This window comes from Equus przewalskii, chromosome 2 (genome assembly GCF_037783145.1).
Source record: "Equus przewalskii isolate Varuska chromosome 2, EquPr2, whole genome shotgun sequence".
Lineage (NCBI taxonomy): Eukaryota > Metazoa > Chordata > Mammalia > Perissodactyla > Equidae > Equus > Equus przewalskii.
The window spans coordinates 6,850,051-6,874,586 of NC_091832.1; the positions used below are offsets into that span (position 1 = coordinate 6,850,051).

The 24,536-nt window shown below is 41.8% G+C and overlaps 1 protein-coding gene across 1 annotated transcript in view; it reads left to right on the forward strand.

Moving 5' to 3' along the window:
• Positions 1 to 24,536, forward strand: part of ORC1 (origin recognition complex subunit 1) — a 35,831-nt gene that overhangs the window by 2,405 nt on the left and 8,890 nt on the right. Inside the window, exons 2-12 of the mRNA XM_008531668.2 lie at positions 1,237 to 1,309; positions 3,095 to 3,194; positions 3,841 to 3,968; positions 5,885 to 6,063; positions 7,490 to 7,808; positions 11,516 to 11,888; positions 13,058 to 13,162; positions 13,971 to 14,163; positions 23,079 to 23,176; positions 23,782 to 23,883; positions 24,318 to 24,489. Coding sequence (XP_008529890.1) covers positions 3,121 to 3,194; positions 3,841 to 3,968; positions 5,885 to 6,063; positions 7,490 to 7,808; positions 11,516 to 11,888; positions 13,058 to 13,162; positions 13,971 to 14,163; positions 23,079 to 23,176; positions 23,782 to 23,883; positions 24,318 to 24,489 — 1,743 coding nt within the window. The 5' untranslated portion in view covers positions 1,237 to 1,309; positions 3,095 to 3,120. The remainder of the gene's footprint in view (positions 1 to 1,236; positions 1,310 to 3,094; positions 3,195 to 3,840; positions 3,969 to 5,884; positions 6,064 to 7,489; positions 7,809 to 11,515; positions 11,889 to 13,057; positions 13,163 to 13,970; positions 14,164 to 23,078; positions 23,177 to 23,781; positions 23,884 to 24,317; positions 24,490 to 24,536) is intronic.

A 24,536-nucleotide genomic window follows, 5' to 3' on the forward strand; every position in this document is an offset into this window, starting at 1 on the left:
GTCACCTTGGTTACCTTCTATTCTGACTTCTAACACCATAGGTTACTTTTACCTGGTTTTAAACTTTATAGAAATAGAATCAATACAGTATATGTTCTTTTGGTGTCTGATTTCTTTAGCTCATTGTTATTTTGTGCGATTTTTTCCCCATGTTGTGTGTAGTTGTACTTGGTTTTGTTTCATTGCTGCATAGTGCTGCTGTGATTATTCGGGTTCATGCCTTTGATGATATGTGTGTTTTTCTGTAGGCTATGTTCTGTTGGAATTGCTAGGTCATAGGATATGTGTACATTCAGTTTTAGTAGATACTGCCCATTTTCCGAAGTAATTTTACCAATTTACTTGCCCTTCAGCAGTGTATGAGAATTCTGCCTGCGCTACATCCTTACCGCACTTGGTTATTGGCCTAATGTTTTTAAAACCTATTCATTCATTCATTTACCTATTATGTGTCAAATTCTAACCTAGGCCCTGGAGATGCAGTGATGAACAAGATAGACAAGGTCTCAAGATCCCTGCTCTTTTGGAAGTTAATATTCTAATGTGGGAAGCATAATAAATAAGAAAGTAATATAATGGTTATTGCTCTCATAATAGGGTGGTGTAATGGAACATGACCCTGAGGGGCAGTATAAGGAGAGAGGGGGTAACTTGCCATTGGGTATCAGTGAAGGCCTCTCTGAGGAAGTTTCACTGGAGCTGAGACCCGAGCCCTCCTGGCAGAGATATGCAGGAAGAGACGACAGCAACTGCCTAAGTCTGAGGGCACAAACAACCGCCGTCTGTTTGAGGTTTGGAAAAGCAGGCCTGAAACAGAGTGATAGACTGAGAGGCGAGGCAGGTTATGCGGTCCAGGCCCAGATGGCCTTCCTCCCAATACCCCTGCCTCCTGGGCCTAGGGTGCATCACCCACCCTTGCACACATCTAAGCGTGTACTGGTATCATTGAACACAGCTCGTAATCTCCTGGAAAAGAGACATTTGATTTTATCTGGGCTTGGTTTTTGAAGGAGGACGCTGGCTTTAGTAAGCTAAAACATGGTCTGGATTTAAAAGAGTCGAGAGCATGGGTTTTGATGCCTTAGGTATACATGTGTGAAAGTTTGCTGGAGATACCAATTTGCTGTAATGCACTCTCAGTCCAATTTTTTTAGTGATAGAGCTTAGTGAATATTGCAATTTACTTGCATCTTTTGTGTGTATCTCAGTAGCCTAATTTGCCTGATTTCATTGTAGAAAGGTGAAAAGTTCAAGTTTGCTTCTGACGGTTCTGTGTTACATCATCCATTAAAAGGCACATATATTGAAGGTAAGTTAATGTTATGTATTTCTTTGAAAATTTATTGAGATGCAAAACTTTCACTAATTTTTACCAAAAGATTATTAGATATTATAAATCCAAATTAATTTTAGATTGATTTTAATAGTACTATGTTGTGAATTCTACTCTTAATATTCTTTTTTTTTTTTAAAGATTGGCACCTGGGCTAACAACTGTTGCCAATCTTCCTTTTTTTTGTTTTTTCAAAGATTGGAACGTGAGCTAACAACTGTTGCCAATCTTTTTTTTTTTTCCTGCTTTATCTCCCCCAACCCCCTCTGTACACAGTTGTATGTCTTAGTTGCACGTCCTTCTAGTTGTGGGATGTGGGATGCCGCCTCAACGTGGCCTGACGAGCGGTGCCATGTCGGCGCCCAGGATCCGAACCCTGGGCCGCTGCAGCGGAGCGCGTGAACTTAACCACTCGGCCACGGAGCCGGCCCCCTCTACTCTTAATATTCTTAATAGCAGTCATTCAGGCATCATTTGTAAGCTGTGTATTTACTCATGGCTTAATATCTTCTCTTCTTTCTGCTAATTAGTTTCCACAAAGTATACTAAAAAATACCTTTTTTAAAAGCAGAAAGTCTTATAGGTCAAAATGTCCCCAAGTAGAATGTAGGACATAATGCCACTGAACTTTAGGAAACCAGCTTGTTTAATCAGGTTTTTAATATGCTATTCTAATTCTGTTCTCTTCAACATAGACAAATTATTGGTCCTCTATCAGTAATTTGGAGTAATTCTGTCAGACTGGATTTTAAAAAAAATTTGTACCCCAATTTTGTCAAATTTTAGCTCCATAAGAAGAGCACTGAATTTAGAGGAAAGATTTATTTTCTTAATTACTTAAACCTAAGATAATAGATTGTTAGGACTAGTTGATTGCAGTTTCCAAATTATAAACAGGATTGTCAGAAGTGTTTGGATTTTTCATTCACATTTCTGTTTTTGTCAGTAAAAATATCTTTTTTTCCCATATGCTTTAATACAAGCATTTCTTTTCAGCTGTTCACAATACTTATATTTCGGACCTGTCAGCTTCAAAGAAAAACACCGTTTCCCACTGCCAGAGCAGTACAGATTAGTGACACTGGTTTTTTTGTTTAATGTAAGCAAAATGATATGATACACTTAATAAAACCCATTGCTATTCCTCTAAATGCTTCTTGCGTGTTTTGCCTCCATCCCTTGGAATCACTCATTTCATTTCATCTTATCAATAGCTGCTCATTATTCCCTACTCAGTTCAGGAAACCCCTGTAGGAAGCCCTTCCCCCCGAACAGCCGCAAGACCAGTCCTCTAACTTGCAGTAGTCTCTCTGGCTCTTTCTCTTGGTTCTTCACGCTATTAGTTGTCTTTAGTGCATTAATATTTATCCCTATCTAGATTTTAAGTGTTATGAACCGCTGTATCGCCACTGTGTCTTTTACTTTCAGGTTGTTAGATGTTTCATACCTGTCATTGTGCCCTGTGCCTGATAGGTCCTTCTAAAGTACTTCTGACATTTATAGTTTCTTTTCTTATGTTTTGACCGTCTTGTTTACCTGGATAGGAAAAGATAAGGCATAGTACACAGACAATACTAAATTGCCTATGTTTGATCTTCATAGAGCTTGACATTTTCCTCCAAGAAAATGTTTTCTAACTTTAAAATGTGTGGGAGTGTAGCAGGGGCAGAAAAGAAGGCTGAACTCATTGAAGTCAGGGACTGTGTCCTAGAATCCATCAGAATGTTGTCCTAAGTCAGAATTAGTGACTTTTGCACACAGGAGCCCTGGCGTACTACTCTACAAGGATGAAGAGCAGACAGACTTATTCGTGGGTTGGCAGGCCGTTGCTGGATCCAAAACTACACCACCAAACCTACAGGTGCGTGATGGGGTCCTTTGGTTGTCCTAGAAAAGTGGCTTCTCCGAGATAAACTGTTAATAACTTGTATCCAGCCTGTTCTAGTTACTGCAGATTCAGGATTGAGGGACAGTGAATAGGAATTGATTGTAAGGAGAGGTTTTGTTTGATATAAGAAAGCAATAGCGTAAATACAGCAGTTAGTGATAGAGGAAGAAGTTATTTGAGGTTACTGAAATTTATTATGTATGATAATGCCATATCTATTTGAGGTGCGTTCTTTGTGGTTCTGCATGGTGACAGGGTAGGATTACATGTTCTTTTTATGTCCTTCCCAGCCCTAGAGACCTCTGAACAATTTGAAACTGTTATCCAGCAGCTTTCATGCCTCGGGAAAGCCTGTGTTGTTCTTTGTCAGTAACTGAGAGAAGTTAGGATTCATATTAAGGCCTCTGGATTAATCACTCATGCTAAAACAATTCATTCAACCCATTTCATGTACTCTTGCATATAACTGGGTGAACTGGTTTCCCAGTAGAATTGGTCAGCAGATGGAAACTATTTAGGGGATTTTCCAGTTGGAGAGTACTTTCCTCCGCGCCCAGAGTGTTTATAGAGCTTGGTCCCTCCAGGTGATTTCCTAACCCCTTTCTCTGTTACTTCCCAGAGAAATGAGTGTGAAGGTAGAAGGTTGCTCGACTGAGCTTCACATCCACGTTGGACAGTTCGTGCTGGTTGAAGGGAATGATGATGAAAATCCATATGTTGCTAAATTGGTTGAATTGTTTGAAGATGGTGAGTTTGGGGCTGGAATGGGAACCATTTCTTGTCATGAATGCTTGTGAGGTGCTAGGTGGTGGGGAAGAGAGGCAGTTGCTGATCCTTCTGTTCATAGCAGCGTATAGGGTGTGAACCCTGGATTCTGAGGTGGGGTGACTTAAGTGCTTGCTGTACCCTCTTCCATCTAGATAACTTTACTCACAAGAGCGGTATTGGGTAAAAATGGCATAGAGGGGCTCAAGAATTTAGCTTTTCTGTTATTTTTAGGGGTGGGTAAGAATAACCATCAAGGCAGGATTTTTGGAGTGGAGAGAAAGGATGAAACCGCGAAGAAGGGGGAAGAAAAAAATAGGTGATCTGCACTCTAATAGAGACATGTCTTTTAATTTTGATGTGAGGAAATGAGTAATGAATTTTGCAAATGCAGCTTCTTACTGAGGGCGGAGGTAAGTTGGATTGGGAAGGTGTGTCAGTTGATGTTCAGTCAAGAAAGCAAAAACACTTTAGTGTTTTACCCAGAGGGACTTGTGTGTAAGTGTTGAAAAGGCTGGAGCAACAAAGGTGGTGTTTCTCGGAGCTCAGTAGGCGCAAAGCCACTACTGGCCCTGAGGCTGGAGGAGCAAAGGGAAGGCAGTGTTGACCAGAGCTTGCAAGCCCACACTCACAGCCTCACTGATTTTTCTGAGCTTTTAACCCTCTGCAAGGCAGGGAAGAGTACAGAAAGGTGGGAATGGGGCAGAGCTCCAAAAGGAGGGTTAAGGGGAAAGATAGCATTTTGAAACAATGCAAAACTGTCTCTTCCAAGAGCTGGAAGCAGAATGACGTGGCAGTTAGTCATGTGGCAGTTTATCTGCCTAAAAGAAGGAACTGATAGAGCAAGTGGATAACGATGTTTTACATTACAAAGATAGGAAGGCTGTTTGACAGGTGTAGGGGAAAACCTCATCAAACCAACATTCACCAGGGGGAGCACGTCAGCACTATGGGCTTTTGTTTTAGAAACTTGGGGCCTTTGTGTATAGAGTTTAGAATCTTTGTGTAGTGCTCTACTGGGTGGCTTCAGTTTTTCTCTGAAGAGAGCTAATGAAGAGAGATGCGATGATGATGATGATGGCGCTACTAAGTGTATGTCCCTTCACTTGGAGCTAATGCTGGTATTATAATGACAAAGCTAAAGAGTGCAAGCACACATTTGCCAGAAGTCATCTCAGTCACTGATGCTTGATTTTTTTTTTTTTTTTTGTGAGGAAGATAGGCCCTGAGCTAACATCCATTGCCTATCTTCCTCTTTTTGCTTGAGGAAGATTGTTGCTGAGCTAACATCTGTGCCAGCCCTCCTCTATTTTATGTGGGATGCCGCCACAGCATGGCTTGATGAGTGGGGCTTGGTCTGCACCCAGGATCCAAACCTGTGAACTGCAGGCCACTGAAGTGGAGCCTGCGAACATAACTGCTACGCCACTGGGCCGACCCCATGATGCTGATTCTGGCTGGGGTTTTTGTTTTGCTGCTGTTTGAAGGCTTCTTTATAATCACTGTTTTGCAAGTTTTGTTCTGTGCCTGTGATTAGAATTGCTGCTCTTTTGTAGAATTGTAGAATTTAGAGCTGCTTTTTGTAGTTTCTTTGATGACTGATAGCACCTTTAGGAAGTGGAGCAAAGTGAAAAGAACATGGGTGCTGGGTAGAGTCAGATCATTGCTGGTTCGTCCTGTGACCTTTGACAAATTACTTAAGGTCCCTATAACTTGATTTCTTCACCTGTAAAAGGGAGATAGCCATAGTACCCACCTTGTGGGGTTATTGTGAGGATTAAAGATAATATGTTAACCAAGTATTATCAAGTGCTTAACACGGTGTCTAGCACATCAGAAGTGCTTAATAAAATGTTCGCGAATTTTCTTAACCTTCCCTTTTCCACTATCCCTCCTAGGTTCTGAGCCTCGTTCCAGGAAGCGTGCTCGAGTACAGTGGTTTATCCGATTCTGTGAAGTCCCTGTCTGTAAACAGCATCTGCTGGGCCGGAAGCCTGCTGCCCAGGAGATATTCTGGTATGATTACCCTGCTTGTGACAGCAACATTAATGCCGAAACCATCATTGGCCCTGTGCAGGTAGGTGATGCTGTGATCCTCAGTTCTATCTTGAAGCTTATTTCTGGCTGCCTCCTAAACTGTATGACCTCAGAGATATTACCGGCTCTAATTTACCCCACAGAAATGAATTTTTTCATTTGTCATCTTCTCTGCTTGCCAATTTCATCTCAACAAATTTTTTTTTTGGAGGAAGATTAGCCATGAGCTAACTGCTGCCACTCCTCCTCTTTTTGCTGAGGAAGACTGGCCCTGAGCTAACATCCATGCCCATCTTCCTCCATTTTTATGTGGGATGCCTACCACAACATGGCTTTGCCAAGCGGTGCCATGTCCACACCCAGGATCCAAACCGGCAAACCCCAGTCCGCCGAGAAGCGGAACGTGCGCACTTAACTGCTGTGCCACCGGGCTGGCCCCTCAACAAATATTTATTGAGAGCACTTACCATGTGTGAAGAGCCTCCTGAAGGAAGTGACATTCAGGTTGTGACCTGAGGGATGAGCAGGAATTAGCAAACGTATCTCAGTGGGAAATTATATTTAGCTCTGATTATGGCAGGCATAAAGCGTCGTGAGGCTGAATAGGCTTGCTTAAATGAGGACTTCAGCTTGTGGAAAGAGTGTGAGTTGGTACCGGCAAATTTGTGTTATGGGATTTTATGATAAGTCAGTTTCCTATGAGTTATGGATGAATTGAGACACTGGTTTGGAGACTAAGATATGAGTTATTTCTCAAGCTACTTCAGACTCCCCAAAATGGGATTAGACATGATGTGAAGTGTGGTCACGTGGTGACTGGCGTAATGGCAGTGCAGAGAGACTTGGGTCTCTCATCAGATTTCTCCAATCCGTGGGCCCAGCATAACACACACCACAAAGTAATTTATCTCTGAGTTAAATGAGTGAAGGAGGGAAAGGCAGATGTAGAAGTTGAAGCAGGAAGAGGGGTAGGTTCGGATAGGCAGAGACGGATGAGGGTGTTTAGGTAGGAGCACAGTGGTAGGAACGAGCAGGACTGTGACGAGCAACCTCGACTAGTGATGGAAAGTCGTTTCGAAGAGTATGGAGCACTCGGGAGGTAAAGTGGGGCCAGATTTTAGAAGGCGTTGAAAATCAGTTCGAGTAATCTGATTTTACTATAGTGGAGAGCCATTATAGACTGCTGAGGAGGGGGGCATGCTTAGAGAAGTTTCTGTGGGGAAATTTGGCGTGGGTGGATAGAATGGCCTGGAAAAGAAAGCAAGGTGGGGTATGGATACCAGTGAGGACGAGTCTGGAAATATGCTATGACGTATTTCCAGATATGTCTGTGCCTCTTTAGTTGGAAAAGTGACGTTCCAGGTAAGGATGCAGATGTAAATGCTTTTAATTGTGGCTCCCGTGGAGCATTCTTTGACTCTTTTGTCTCCATTTCCTCCTATTCATCTATACTTCCTATTATTCAGGTAGTAGCTTTAGCCCCAGATGAAGTGATACCTACGGATCTGAAAAATGAGAAGACGCTCTTTGTGAAACTATCTTGGAATGAGAAGAAGTTCAGCCCACTATCCCCAGAACTATTTGCACAATTGGAAAAGCTACAAGAAGGCAGCCCTAGATGCCAGAAGTCCGTGGAAGCCAAGACTAAGAACATAGAAAGCCCTTCTTGCACCACAGCAGAGCGTGCGGTCAAAAGGGTTGAATCGAGGCACTCCAGCTCCAAATCTCGCCCAGCTCCTACCCATCCTGTCACCCCCAGGGCGAGGAAGAGGTTGGAGCTCAGCAGTAAGTGTGGAATGGGTCATGGTGGGCAACACTAAGGCTAAAGGAATAGGATATTATGAGATATGCATTCATGTACAGTGTTGAGGTATATAGAACATAAAATTTACCATTTTAATCATTTTTAAGTGTACAATTTAGTGGCATTAATTTAGTCACATTATCATACAACCATCACCATCATTTTCCAACCATTAAATAATAACTCCCCAATCTCCCCTCCCCCATCCTCTTGCAACCACTATTCTACTTTCTGTCTTTGAATTTGACTGCTCTAGGTACCGCATATAAGCGGAATCATACAGTGTTTATCTTATCTGACTAGTTTATTTAAGTTAGCATAATGTCCTCAAGGTTCATCCATGTGTATTATGTGTCAAAATTTTCTTTCTTTTTATGGCTGAATAATAGTCCATTGTATGTATATACCACATTTTGTTTATCCATTCATCTGTGAATGGACACTTGGGTTGCTTCCACCTTTTGACTATTATGACTAATGCTGCTAGGAATATGGGTGTACAGATATCTGCTCAAGTCTCTGCTTTCATTTTGGGTATACACCCAGAAGTGAGATCGTTGGATCGTATGATGATTCCTTTTGTGTGTGTGTGTGTGAGGAAGATTGGCCCTGAGCTAACATCTGTTGCCAATCTTCCTCCTGTTGCTTGAGGAAGATTGTTGCTAACATCTGTTCCAGTCTTCCTCTATTTTGTATGTGGGATGCCACCACAGCATGGCTTGATGAGCGGTGTGTAGGTCTGCGCCCAGGATACAAACCTGTGAACCCCAGGCTGCCAAAGCAGAGTGCGTGAACTTAACTGCTATGTCAACCAGGCCGGCTTCAGTAATTCCATTTTTAATTTTTTGAGGAACCACCATACTCTTTTCCATAGCAGCTGTACCATTTTATGTTCCCACCAACAGTGTACAAGGGTTCTGATTTCTCGACATCCTCACCAACAATTGTTATTTTCTGATTTGGATTGTAGCCATCCTAATGAGTGTGAGAGGGTAGGTCATTGTTGCGTTTCCCTAAGGATTAGTGATGCTGAGCCTTGTAATCAGCTATTTCTTTAAGAGCTCTGCTACTAAGGGGACATTGCTTTTAGATCCCTAGTGGAAGAGCTAGGAAATAGTATTTTAAACTCTTGAATTCATACTGATTCTTCTAATCTATACCTCAGGGTTCCTCCCCTCCTTCCCATCTTCCATAACTGTATCTCCCTTCTCCAGGAAGAAGAACCCTGGTTCCCACGAGCAATCCTGATGCACAAAAATAGCTTCACAATTGCTCTCCCAATACTGCTACTAGCAGTGAACTTAGCAGTAAAGTTCCACATTTATTTGCAGATCTTTATGCCTTTAGAATATATTCTACTAATAAAGTTCCTTTGATTAAATTTTTTCTTCTGATGGTTATATTATTGGTGATATACAGTTAGGTTCTTTTATTTCTGTTTAATTTTAAGGCTTTTCCCATCTTTGATTTAATTTTTCAGACATGTGAAACATTAACATTGTTAAAGAGTCAAAACTATTTAACAAGTGTACTCAGAGAGGCACCATGCTTTCTTTACCCTAGCACCCTGTTTCTACCACATCTTTGGTAGATAATCAATTTTATTAGTTTCTGGTTTACTTTTCCTGTGTTTTCTTTTTGCAAAGATCAGCAGATGTATGTAAGTGCACACACTCAGGTATATATACACAAACATGCATATTACTTTATTTCCCATTCTTCCTTACCCAGTAGGGTAGCATCCTGGGTATGTTCTTTTCCATCTTACTTTTTTCACTTATAATGTATTTGAAAGCCACTCCATGGTTGTTCTGAGAGCTCATCCTCATCCTGTTATGTGTCATTAGTCTTTTTCTTTTTTTTTTGAGGAAGATTAGCACTGAGCTAACATCTGCTGCCAATCCTCCTCTTTTTGCTGAGGAAGACTGGCCCTGAGCTAATATCCGTGCCCATCTTCCTCTACTCTTTATGTGGGATGCCTACCACAGCATGGCTTGCCAAGCGATGCCATGTCCACACCTGGGATCCGGTGAACCCCAGGCTGCTGAAGCGGAACATGCGAACTTAACCGCTGTGCCACCAGGCTGGCACCATGTCATTAGTCCTTTTGAATTTTTGTGTATGTGCCATGTACGTTGGGTGTAAGTTATTTGTATTCTTGATGGCTCCTTAGTACAATGTGTATTTAGGAGCTGAATACAGATATATAAGACATTTGGGAAATGCAGAAAGATTACTAAAGAAGTAATTTGTAATATTACCATTTAGAAATAATTGCAATTTTTGTGTGTGTGTGTGACGAGGGTTGGCCCTGAGCTAATATCTGTTGCCAATCTTCTCTTTTTGGCTTGAGGAAGATTGTCGCTGAGCTAACCTCTGTGCCAACCTTCCTCTTTTTTTTATATGGGATGCCACCAGAGCACGGCTTGACAAGCAGTGCTAGGTCCGTGCCCAGGATCCAAAACTGAACCCTGGGCTGCCGAAGTGAAATGGGTGTGCTTAATCACTAGAGCACTGGGCTGGCCCCAATTGCAGTATTTTTTGACTGTTGATTTTGCAGGACCTTGAAAGTTAGGGTAAGAAATTTAGGCTTGACATAGTTACATAATTAGAGGAGGGAGGATATAATGAAAATATTTTGGGTGAATTGTTTTTGACAGAAAGATGGGACTATGAGCTATGAGGGAGAGCAGGACATTGGGGCATTTTATGTTAATCTAGCCGTGAGTTGCCCTCATATTTACCACACAGGTGTGGATGGTCTTCTAGCCTTATCTGCAGCTCTTCCCCACATGCCATGCACTGTGACTAGAGTGAACTCCTCTGTGCCCGGTGCTTTCCTGCGTCATTCCTTAGCTCACATTCATCTCATTGATTTTCCTCAATATCCCCATCCTTCCCCTTTCAACTCTGTTGAAACGTTGCCTTTCTTTCAAGGTCTTTCTCAGAAGCCATAGTTACAAGCACTTAGATACCTTGGGATAATTATTTTCCTTCATATTGTAAGCGTTCACGTGTATCATGTCCCCTTTTAGACCAGATGTCTCGTGTATGGGGACCAGGATGGAGTCTCGTTCAGCTTTTGTTTCCTCCTGGCACGTGGCGCATATCTTGCCATTTTAACAGCTCAGTTGATATCTGAATGAATGGCTGGGGTTCTTGGTGCCTTTGGTCGTGGCGAGAGAGGAGCAAATCCAGACGTGGTTCTGTGTATTCACAGCACCCAGGTGACTGCCCCCAGCAATCCATCTTCTCTCCATTGGTGGATATAATGTGGGTTGAGAAAAATCCAGGCCTTGGTGTTACTCAGCAGAGCCACTGGTATACACTTTTTCAAATGCTATTGAATGGGGGCTGAGGGTGTGCAGTATCACCCCTGGTTGAGAACCACTGTTCTGGTAGATTACTTCAGGGAAGTCTAACTGCTGAACAGTTATCCACAAGAGCTGACCTAACAGTTCACTTATGGTTCTAATGAGGAAAATCAGCCATGGAATTTAGGAGAGAGACTAAAAATAATAAGAGCTACCTGGCCTGAGGAAAGAAAGCATGGAATAATTCAAAATGTGGATAACTCATGTCTTTGTATAACTTCAGTGAATGAATTTATTTATAAAGAGATGGGAGATGTGTGTAGTGCAAGTTATAAAATTCACACATTGTCTATGGTGATTTCTCTTGGGCTTAGGTTCCCCCAGGACACCTAACACCAGGATTTCCCGGCAGACTTCATGGGCCTCGCCGGATTCTCCCAGAAGAACTAAACGGAAAGCGGCCCTCTCTGAAATCACCTCACCTTCTAAGAGGTCTCAGCCTGATGGACTTCAGACCCCGTCTCCAGCTCGGAAAGCCCCCGAGAAAACTGGGGAGATTCAACGACGCTCTTGTGCCAAAGATGACAAGAAAGTTTCAGCTGAACGTCATATGACCCTGAGACCCCGAGTCCCAGCCTTGAAAACCACGGTGCTTAGTGAGGAAAGAAGACTTACCCCCACCAGAGGGGGACGGAGATCCTCCATGGTGCCTTCTGTGATTCTGATACCAGAAAACATCAGAAAGAGGTGACCGGGGACATTACCCTGCCCCCCGCAGAGCAGATTGAGATCCTCCACGTGATGTGAAGTGTGTGGGCCACAGTTGGTAAAGTTAGAGCAGTGGGTCACGAATCTGTGTCGCAGAACCACTGGGGAGCTTTTCCAAAATACAGATTTCTGACATGCTTCTGGATGTAGTGACTCAATCGCAGTGTCAGGCCTAGGAATCTGCATTTTTGAAATGCTCTCTGGATGGTTCTGATATACCCAGTGGTTCGTTGGGGGTCACTGCTCCAGAAAATAGTTTCCCAAGGCTGAATTGTTCTACAGTCCTGGATTTCGTTACTTGCTGTGGATCTTTGCCACATTTTAACAGTCAGTTTCTTAGTTTTTTGTTTTCTTTCTTTTTTTTTTTTTTTAAGATTTTATTTTTCCTTTTTCTCCCAAAGCCCCCTGGTACACAGTTGTGTATTTTTAGTTGTGGCTCCTTCTAGTTGTGGCATGTGGGACGCTGCCTCAGCATGGCTTGATGAACAGTGCCATGTCCACCACCAGGATTCAAACCAGCAAAACCCTGGGCCGCCGAAAGGGAGCATGCGAACTTAACCACTCGGCCATGGGGCTGGCCCCTTTTGTTTTCTTTTTTAAGTGGAAGCCATTTTCAGATATATACATATACAAGAAGATAATGCATTTAGAACAAACTTTGCAGTTTGACACTAGGTAATGTTTGCCAATAAGGAACTGCACAAATAAGGTGCTAAGCCAGAAATTACACATTTCAGTGTTTCCTGTTTGGAAACTCCAGCTCCTGGCCCATAATAGGTTTGCTTGATAAATACTTTGTATTGAATATATAGCTGCATTTCTGCTAACGTTGAGCCTGGGTGGGCAGTAAATTCGTAGATGGATCAGAAACCGAAAAGGACGAGAAACTCTGCCTGGGATTAGTATATTCTAGTCTCTAGTTGGGGAGGTGGTGAGACTGATTTAAATTATAAGCTTTAGGCAAACTTTGATTTCTGAGTTTGAGTCAAACTTCAATGATCACCTTTTTAGCAAAATGTGACTAGCTCCTTCCAAAGTAGCTGTGAGAGGAATAGGAGCCAGTCAGGCCGCCTGACTATCTTCTAGTGCCTGCTGCTGGTCGCTAGTGCCCAGACTGCTGCCTATAACCTTTCTGTGATATCTTGCAGGGAGGCTGAAGAACCAGAAGCTCAGGATGAAGCTGTCTCTAGTCGCCATCATACCAGCAGAAAGAGTTCCCTCTTGACTTTAAATCAGATTAAGCAGCAGCTTCGGTAAGACTGCTTGTTAGCAGACACAAAAGCATTTATCACTGCCGTCTATGATACCCATACTCTAATTTCTCCCTCTCTCTTTTTTTTTGGTGAGGAAGATTGGCCCTGAGCTAACATCTGTTGCTGATCTTTTTGCTTGAGGAAGATTGTTGCTGAGCTAACATCTGTGCCAATCTTCCTCTATTTTTTTTGTGTGTGCGATGCTGCCACACCATGGTTTGATGAGTGGCATGTAGGTCCATGCCTGGGATCTGAACCTGCAAACCTCAGGTTGCCAAAGTGGAGTGTGCAAACCTAACCACTACACCACCAGGCTAGCCCCAACGATAATCCAATTTCTTAAAGCCTCTTAATTTCTTGTCTATTATTTGCTCATCCACTGAATTCCACCTTTTACCTAGTATTCTGTAATTTATGTTACTTTAACATAAATGTCGTAGTTTGAAAGGGGCGAGAAATAGGCCCTGGGCTTAGTGGCTCCCATAAGCATCACAGCCAGCAGGAATGTTAGTAGGGTGCCTAAGAGCATGAACTTTGATTCTGATAGACTTGGAATTGAACCTCAACTTTGTCATTTACTATCTGTGTAACCTTGGGAAGGTTACTTAACCTTTCTAAGCCTCAGTTTCCTCATCTGTAAAATGGGAATAATAATAGACAAGTCACAAAGTTGTTGAGGGGTTTAATGAGATAACATAAATGAAGCCCTTAGCAGAGCATCTCAGTAACAAGGGCCCAAGGAGGTGGGCGCATCCTATGTTGCTTGGTCGCAGGAAAGACTCTGCAGTATGTCTAATCCACCATTCAGGTTTTTAGGTAAGAGTGAAAGTGACTCAGAAGATGAAGAGTTTCTGCCAGCAGCAGAGATTCCAGACTCCAGCAGTGAAGAGGAAGAAGATTCCACGTCACCGCTTCCAAGGACACCCAGTGGTGCGTCCAGGAACCTCCGCTCTTCCACAAAGCTGTCCTTACAGACCCCCTCCAAGACACCAAAGAAAACTGTAAGTTTCTTTTAGGCCTAGTGTCTTATTTTAAAAATTGTGATGGCCCTTAATTAAAATTTATAATTTTAATTTTAAAATTGTGATTGCTGAGGTCACACTATTAGTAACAACTGGATTCTGAGCACAGCTCTATCATGTTCAAATCTATTCCACTTGGAATATTCATGGAGGAAAGGATCCAGGTGAACTGTAGGACTGGAAATGAATCCAGTAGACAGTCTTTTTTGAGGCTTAAGATTTTTTTTAGATATCAGACCAAATGGCCGAGAGCTGAGCCTCCTGAGGGAAGGACAAGAACTGACTCCTCATCTGTGCATTTCCCACGACAGCTAGCAGAGTGCTGTGTGCATAATCAGTGCTCGGTGGGTACTGAGTCCAGGGCCCCCAGCCACGTTGGTGGTGGTGTTGTGCCACTTGATACACCTGAGAGACAGGGAGCACCACTAGAGATTGGTAGTGAACTGTGTAATGGTGAGAGGGAAGGGATAAATGGGCATCTCTTGTCTCCTGCGGAATTTTAGCAGGACGCTGAAAGCTTCTAAGAAAAGAGGGTCTTTCCATGTTCAGATGTGTTTGGGAAGTGTTTGGATTAAACGAAGTTAAACTCGTTTCATTATCACATGGCTTCTCAAGGACATTAATTTATTGTTATTGTGACCTTCCAAGAGAACATTAGTGCATGAGTCTTTGACCAGGAAACTTTTTCATGGAGCATCTTGTTCTTTGGAACACAGTTTGGAAATGCCTAATTAGGAGACTTTATCTAAAGCTGATCTCCATTTTTCCATATCAAGAAAAACGTGATTGGGCTTGAGTTGAAGTCAACAAAAGACCCATAGGGAAGGAAATCCAATAGGTTACATTTGGATAGAGGCAGTCATGCCTGGAGTGTCTTATTATACAAATAGCTCACCAGTGTTCTGGTTTGATTACATCTCCTGGGTCCCACCCAGAAGAAGACATATAGGGTGTTGGGGTTCTTTAGCATAATAAAAAAGAGCAAAAGTCCACCAAGTTTTTTGATACCTTCTCAGCAAGGTTTTGTTCTTCCTTTCCTGTTTTCTCCAAAGTTAATAGATGTAAAACCTCTAAGCAGACCAGGTCTGAGTGCTTTCTGTCTGAGGAAGAGGTGGCAAGATTACCACTCTACAGCTGGAAGTGGAGGGTGGGTGGGTGAAATGCCCCCACAGAAGGGAGTGCTTTGTGGAAACACCTTGAAGATGGGGTATCAGGCCTGCGCTAGTGAGATAGTAACAAGGGAAAAGAGAATAGGGCTGTTAGCCTAGGCTGAGGAGTGACCCTGGGTTTTGGTGTGGGAAAATCTGTTGAGGTTTTTCCAAGTATAGTCATGTGTCGCTTGATGAAGGGGCTATATTCTGAGAAATGCCTTCTTAGGTGATTTTGTTACTGCCTACAAACATAGGTTCTTTACCTGCCACACAAGAGGGGCCAGATAAAACCTGGAATGCCAGGCTTATGGCAAGGAAAGGGTTTTTATTTCGGGTGATATCAGCCAGGAAACAAGAGTGAGCCCTCAAATTTATCTCGTTTTATCTCATCTACTCAAAAGAGGGTAGGTGAGGGGTTTTAAAGGTTTGTGAGGAATGTGGCTGCTTGTGGAGAGGTTGGGGGAGTGGTGGTCTTGCTGGTCAGACCTTTCCCGCCAGCCTGCGTTTGGCCTTGGGAGGCTGCTTACATGGAGGAGGAGAAGATGATATAGAATCCAGGTGGCTGTCCTTGGTTGTGTCTGTCTCCATGGCAGATGGTGGATTCTGGAGCCAGGGAGTAAGCAGAGAAAGAGTGCTTTGGTTTTAACCCCACATATGCTGGGTTTAATTTAGGGGAACTGATATCAGGGCCGGCATCAATTCCCCCCTCTTTTATGTTCATTTCTCAATCTTGAGGGATTTGGGGTGATGACCTATCTAGCTACTTCCTCCTGAATTGGGGCATAGGTTGTTTCATCTCATTGAACCAGTCTTTTAATAAGGCAGTGATGCAGGTGGGCTCCCAAAGTTGGGCCTGTACACGTAAGTAAGTAACCAGGTAGTTAATAAGAAGCATTTCTAGAGAAACAAAAAGAAAAGACAATGTTAATGGTTGGAGCAAATTATGAACCAGTTTCTGAGCCCAGGGGACAGCCAATCGAGATTCCTAGAAGTCAGGGTCAAAGCATCTTTTGCAGTTTGAATTGTCTCTGATGGTGTCATCAGGTACTCAGTTACCAATTTTGAGTGGCTTACACAGCAGCAGACATGAATCTCTCTTAAGTTTATATCAAGTTGTCCAGCTGCAGTTTGTAAGGCTTCAGGAAAAAGGGCAGATTTAGTTTTTAATGATTTCAAGTGAAAATTATGGAAAAAACGGAAAACATTAGTTTGGAGATTTGTTATTTCAGATATTTAAGGAGACTAGAAGAATTCAGGATCTAGTTCAGTTTACAGATATAAAACAAAAACCTCAAAGACAATTGACAGAACCAAAATCCAATATTTATAAATATGCATTATAGTTTTTACTGAAGCATAATTTTTCTCTCTAAAATCACCCTCATTTTTACCAAAGCTAGACAAATTTAAGACCCACTGGTTTACAAAATAAGTCTAGTTTTAATAAACTTGGCCCAATTATTTACATACGTACAGCAAGAATAGCAACTGATCATGTAGGCTCTTTTAAATCTGCTTTGCTTTTCCTTTTATAAGGAATATCAGATTGAACTTTAAGGGCCTCTCAAGACCAGGAAGGCCAGACCAAGAACTTGTCATCAGATTTTGCCTACAGTACCTACAGATTTGGGTGAATTCCTCTCTTTGCAAGATCCCCCAAATATCCTGGGGTTCTTTGCACCTGCCAGAGGGAGTGACATTCTTTACTCAACCATACCCGGTTACTGGGAACCATAATCAAGGTACCAGGCCAATATTTCCAAGTGGCTCTATTCCAGAAAGTCAACCTTTGTTCCTCAAAAGCTGTCTGGTCATATCTGAGGCTGTATTTTTTTTTTCAAATATTACATGCCAGTCAAAGCCTTGGTATTATAAGCAGTGTTTCCAGTTGTGTCCTGTTATAAGAACGGATTCTTATTGAACTTATGCAAACAACTATATAGCCATGAAAATAAGAATACTTATTCATCAGGAATTTTTAAATTCTGGAGAGATCAGATAGGGAGAAAAAGATAAATGTCTTAATTTTGTTTACAAATGTATAATTTTATTAAATTGTTATAAGTCCTAGCATAAGAGAAAAGAGGAAAAGATTTCCTTAAACCTGACAAAAGAAAATATAAAACATTAAGAAATCAGCAATATTTTAAGCAAAAAGCCATAAAAATTATAATCATCCCTATCAGTTTATTCATTCCTATGTAATTGGTTCTTGATCTTAATCTTCTGTCAGCGGTTTTATGACGTCATCAGTTTTTCTGTTAGAGTTCTGCAATTTCTTACCCAGTGTAGTTTTATGATCTGAAAGTTTATCAGAAACCTGTACTTTAGAGTAAGCACCAAAGTCCTTTCCATGAATTTCTCTGAAGATGAAACATATTTGCAAAGATATCAGAGTAAAACAACTGTCTGTAAATAATAAAGTATTTTAAAATGGCAATTAGCAAAGACTTAACCATTCTTGTGACATATAATACCTTGAGATAATAACCAGAATTGTCGCTGACAATCAGAACAGATCAGAATTTTAGTAATGGTATACAATTTTTAAACATTTATATCAATAACATTTATCCATACAATATCATAGATCCCCATGAAGCAATGTTTAATTATCCCTTTAACCACCATGACAGCTAAAGAATTTTAGAGAATTAAATAGTTGTAAGAAAAGCTAGCGTCTGTGTTTAAGGACCTGATAAAAACAATATAGGAAATTTTATTTATTTATTTTTTGTAGCTTTTGGATGTACATCATATAGGAAATTTATTTTGATTAAACATAATCCTTATTCTGGTAGACTACTCAAAGAAAAAACCTTGTATAATTTTTTTTTTTTTTTTTTACCAAGAACAGACTAAAAGTTTAGGAAAGTTGTTTTTTTAAAAAAGAGAAGACCAGGGGCTGGCCCCGTGGCCGAGTGGTTAAGTCTGTGCGCTCCGCTGCAGGCGGCCCAGTGTTTCGTTGGTTCGAATCCTGGGCGCGGACATGGCACTGCTCATCAGACCACACTGAGGCAGCGTCCCACATGCTACAACTAGAAGGACCCACAGCGAAGAATATGCAACTATGTACTGGGGGGCTTTGGGGAGAAAAAGGAAAAAATAAAATCTTTAAAAAAAAAAAAAAATTAAAAAAAAAAAAAAAAAGAGAAGACCAAGTTTTAATTTTGTACCAGTTTACTTCTGACATTTAAAACTTATTTACTTAATTGGATTTACTTTAATCTTAGCCAACTTGACCAGGCATAAAACTCCTCAGAGTTTTACTTTCATAAAGCTTTGTAACTTACTTTTTTATATTTAGAATTTGTGCCAGGTTTCCTTTCTTCCCTTCTAGTACTTTAGGACAAATTTATCTTTCTTTAGCCCAACAAGTAAAAATACTTTTATTTTTTATAACTTCTAACTGAAAACATACATTTTACTTTCCTTGAATACAAAGATTTTCTTCTTAATTTTCAGTAGCTTTAATTACATATATTAATTAGAATCTTTAACCCTAAGAAACCTTAATTTCTAAGTAAAATCCAAGTAAGCAATTATAAACTTTTCTTTACATTAGCATTCTGTGGCTTGACAAATACCTTTTATAATTTTTAGAAACATGTTACTTTATAGTAATGAAACACAAGGTGTGTATATCAATAGATCCAAATACTTTAGTTTCTCTCTAATAAGAAGCCAAAGGTAGATAAACTTAGACAGGTTTAGCAATAATGTTTCAGTGTTCCATCCTATCCAAGAATTACCCAGATATTCAACAGCTTATGTCATTTAACTTAACTCAGTAAAACTATAGAGTTTCTTTCCAAAAAGATTTTGGAAGCTGTTTTTTAAGTACACAGACCATGAAACAATTATTGTTAAAAAGTTTCTCCAAAACCTTATCTTTTTACATTTATTTAGTTTACCTGTTCTCAACAATTATATTTAGATCGTCTATAAAAACCTCATGAGACAATAAACAAAACCAGCTAATATTCTGAGTTATTCCTCTTGCTGACGAATTTTGTAAGAGATGACGTGAGCTCATTTGACCGGTAAACCCAGGCTGTATGTCTGCATCATAGCCAGTGCTGATAAGCCTGGGGACATGCTTATTTTAAATCAAACCAGCAAACTTAAACAGGCTTTTATTTACCAAAGATTATTTTATATTATGTTAAATAACTTTGTCTTTTAGAAGGTACTGTATATTAATTAAAGACTGGATTCAATTATGAGAGATTTTGAATCCTCTCTTTTAAGGGTGACCCTTAAGGTGGACTCATCTGAAACAGAGGTTCCCCAGAATGGCCATTAAAATTCCAAATTATCTCAAAAGTTTACTTATTTTCACTTGTTTAATTTTAGATCAGCAATTTTTGGGAGTTGAAGTGGCGAATCTCAGCAAGAGAAGAGAGAGAAGCAGCAGATTTGGCTTTGGCTGCTGGCATGTTTAATTACTCAATTATTTTTTCTTAAAGAGGCAGTAAAGTATTTCTGATTTGATTTAGAAGCCTCAAAAGATTAAAACAAACCTCCCGTTGTAAGGCTTTTTCCAATTGCATACATCAGTTTGGGTAAACTGAAATTGCCCCATTTTGGCCATTCTAAAGTGAGATCTCCTTTAGCATGTTTAATTAACATTGCCTGAAGGGCAGATTTATATGATCTTACAATATCAGGCAGGGGAAACGTTCCCCAGTGAGACATAATGTTTATCCCCGCAACATAATCTATAATACAGTGGGGCAAAAGAGATGTAATTATTTTACATAAAGCCCATTTAAATATACCAATTTTACAAAACTATATCTTAATTTTACCAACTCTTTTTTTTTAAAGATTGGCACCTGGGCTAACAACTGTTGCCAATCTTTTTTTTTTTTCTGCTTTTATCTTCCCAAACCCCCCCTGTACACCGTTGTATATCTTAGGTGCACGTCCTTCTAGTTGTGGGATGTGAGACGCCACCTCAACATGGCCTGACAAGCAGTGCCATGTCCGCGCCCAGAATCCGAACCCTGGGCTGCCGCAGCAGAACACGCAAACTTAACCACTCGGCCACGGAGCCGGCCCCTAATTTTACCAACTCTTATGCTTTTAATTATAACATAGAATTCCATTAACAAGTTTCAGTACTACAGTATTATGTAGGGAAAGCATTCTCAGCCAGACATAAACATTTATTCCCCAAAAAAATTCAGGCAAAGTTGACATAACCTCTTCATGTAATATTAGCTTAAACACTTTAATCTTTATAGTTTTACTAACCTTAGCAGCCTAACTGTTGTAATAAACAATTGCTGGTCAGGTTTTTCACTGTGATTTCTGCTTTCTGACCTTTTAAAATTTTTTCAAACTGGCATGAATAGAACAGGTTTGTCTGATGTCCTTAAACGTTGGGGGACCATTGCGGGGGGGGGGGGGTGCTCCTTTAGGCCCCTCTAACCTTAGGCACTGTTTTAATAAAACCTTTGTTTTAACTTTATTTATGTCTGTTCTAGTTATCCCATTTTCCTTTTTAATAACTAGTTAAAGATTTCCATCCTGTGGGGATGAGTCCTGTGACTCTTCCTTTTTTGATTTCTCTTTGTTAACTTAATGTTTTCATGAGCATCTGTAAAACCACAAGAAGAAGCTGGGACCCCAAGTTTGATTAAGTTTTTAAGACTAGTCATTGTATTTTCCTTTTAATTTGGTCTTTTCATAGGTACCAATAAAACAGCTGTTTATGACAAGAGCTCTCTAAAATTTTCCAACTTAAGGATCCATTGTTTGCCCATTTTCTCTCGGGAGTTAAAAGAATATGGTGGCCATGCAGTGTTACAAAAGAAAATCATCCCTTTTAGATTTTGGTTTATGACTATAATTAGACCATGTACTTGGAATCAGCTCCAGTGGGCTGTACTTGGGGACAGAAAGCATGTTTACCATGCCAATATACAGAGACAGATACACAGATCCAGACACAGAAAAGCCAGGTGCCAGTGAAACAGTCCCAGATTGAGGGTAGAAAGCCCTACAACTGTTCCCATTCGGAATGCCCACCCAGATGACCCCTCCATGAACAGAAAGGACCCCAGATGGCCCCTCCAAGAATGGAAGGGACCCCAGAGGAGAGGAAGGAAATTCACGAGTGTCCCTGAGGTGACTTATCCTATTTCACAGTCCATCGATTCCGAGTCCGTTGACTCACCGGAAGGAAAAACAAACAAACAAATCTAGGACTTGTTTCCTTGCCGTAGGGAAATGTGCCCAGGGTCAGCGGTGCCAGGCCAGATAGAAAGTACTGTGGACAGTCCCTAGGGCAAATCACCTAGGCAGCTGCTAGACTGCTTCCTAGGAAATCCCGGTCAGCCTGGGGGCCACGGAGCCACGGGCAAGAGCCTCCTGGCTGGCTCGCCAGATTGTTACTGCCTACAAACATAGGTTCTTTACTGACCACACAAGAGGGGCCAAATAAAAACTGGAACGTCAGGCTTATGGCAAGGAAAGGGTTTTTATTTTGGGTGATATCAGCCAGCAGATGAGAATGAGCCCTCAAATTTATCTCATTTCATCTCGTCTCCCAGAAAGAGGGAAGGCAAGGCGTTTTAAAGGTTTGTGAGGAATGTGGCTGCATGTAGAGAGGTGGAGGGAGTCAGTGGTCTTGCTGGTCGAGCTTTCCCACCAGCCTGCGTTCAGCCTTGGGACAGGGCTTGTAGGGAGGAGGAGGGGATGATAAGGAATCCAGGTGGCTGTCCTTGGCTGTGTCTGTCTCCATGGTGGAGAGTGGATTCTGGAGCCAGAGAGCCAGGGAGAAAGCAGAGAAAGAGTGCTTTGGTTTTAACTCCACATATGCTGGGTTTAACGTGTGGGAACTGATATCAGGGCTGGCATCAATTTCATCATTGTGCGAACATCATAGAGTGTACTTACACAAACCTGGATGGTACAGCCTACTACACAGCGAGGCTATATGGTGCTGATCTTATGGGACCACCATCGTATGTGCAGTCCGTCTTTGACTTGAAATGTCGTTGTGTGGTGCATGACTACTGTATTGTGGATTGCAGAAGTTCTGAGCTACAGTTTGACCGTATTTTCAAAGAAATCTAGAGGAGGATCCTGTGAATCAAACCCAGTTAATTCCTCCTAGTCTACCCTGGATTTGGGCAGAGTAGTTAGAATTACATAATTTCTTGTCTTTCTTTCAAGATAATATTTTATATTTAAATAATAGTTAATCCATACTTATATTCATTCTTTGCTCAGATTGACATTATTTTAAAATCCTAATACTATATATAAATTAGAAATAAGAAGTCTTGTTTGGACTATGAACAAAGTGTATGTGTGATGTGAGGAGAGAAAGGGAGAATCTTGGTACTTTATACAGGAAGGAACTAAGAGGAATTCCCCACCTCTTTTTTTGAGGAAGATTAGCCCTGAGCTAACTACTGCCAATCCTCCTCTTTTTGCTGAGGAAGACCGGCCCTGAGCTAACATCCATGCCCATCTTCTTCTACTTTATATGTGGGATGCCTACCACAGCATGGCTTTTGCCAAGCGGTGCCATGTCCGCAGCCGGGATCCGAACCAGCGAACCCCGGGCCGCCAAGAAGCAGAGCGTGCGAACTTAACTGCTGCACCACCGGGCTGGCCCCTCCTCACCTCTTTTTATCAGAACATCATGAATCAGATTTGCTGATGTGTCCTGAATGGGGTTTTGCTTTGTTTTTTCCTTCTGAAATATGTTCTCTTTTTTGAATACAGCCCAAGCCTAGAACACCACATCATGCCACTCCACGGATCCGCAGCCGAAACCTGGCTGCCCAGGAGCCAGCCAGCATGCTGGAGGAGGCCCGGCTAAGGTGACGCTGCTTGGGGCCCCTTTCAGACAGGCAGAAATGGGGCCTCTGCTTTCATTCACATGAAATGGGAGTAACTTGCAGTCATTCATGTACATAATAAAGGTAGAGAGTAAAATGAACATGTGCGTTTAGAAAGAAGAAACCTCTCAAGCAGTGTCTAGGTGAGCTATGTGGACAGGTTCTAGAAGGAGTAAGTTTCCAGACTACTGCCACCATCGTCTCAGGGATGGGAAGTGATTATCAGGACACTACTTCTCAGTTCTGGTACCCTTTAGAACTACGTGGGGACCTTTCAAAATGCATAAAGCCTAGATCCTGTCTGAACAACTGAGTCAGAGTCTCTTGTGAGATGAGGTCCACCCATGAGATTTGGGGACATCTCCCCAGGGGATATGTGCCCTTGGTTAGAACTACTGAGTTGGGTGATTTGGGTAGAGAAAGGGATTATGCGGCCAAATGAAGAGATTTGAGAATGAAGGCATTGCCTTGCTTTTGTGCTTGAGGTTCCATATAGAAACTATAGATAAGTCTTTTCCATTTATTACTGAGTAGATGGTGAAATGCTCCTAAAGTCCTCCTTTTCCCTCATTTACCACCAACTGTAGGCTGCATGTTTCTGCGGTGCCTGAGTCTCTCCCCTGTCGGGAACAGGAATTCCAAGACATCTACAACTTTGTCGAAAGCAAACTCCTTGACCAGACTGGAGGGTGAGTCATGCTGAGGCAGGCAGCCTGGTCAGGGCAGAAGGCCCCTGCTGGTACACCGCCTCAGGTGCTGTAATTCAACCAAGGGGTCTGTCTCCAGTGTCAGGAGGACAGGTAAAATCATTCTGGAAGCCTGAAGCTTCTGAAGTAGCTTTTGTTTTCAAAGTAATTCTATGGGAACAGAAATTCTGTCGTTCAGAGAAAATGAAACTGGCCTTCTTTGGGTGGGCAGTTTGCACATAGCATTGCTTGTGGAATGCATGATTCTATGTAAACAGGTCCTGCTCTAACCAGCTTCCAGGGTGGCCCTCACTGCCCCCACCTCACATGGCAGGGGTCCCAGTCCTTCCTTCGGCACACATTCCCACACTCCTGCCTGGTGATAGCGTGAGGCAGCTGGCACAGACCTAGCCCACAAGTCTTCCCTTCTTGCCTAGGTGCATGTACATCTCCGGGGTCCCTGGGACAGGAAAGACTGCCACTGTGCATGAGGTGATACGTGGCCTGCAGCAGGCCGCCCAAGCAAATGATGTTCCTCCCTTTCAATACATTGAGGTCAATGGCATGAAGCTGACAGAGCCCCACCAAGTTTACGTGCAAATCTTGCAGGTAAGCAAAGCTGTTTGGGCTTTTTGGAAAATACAGTTTCTTGGTGG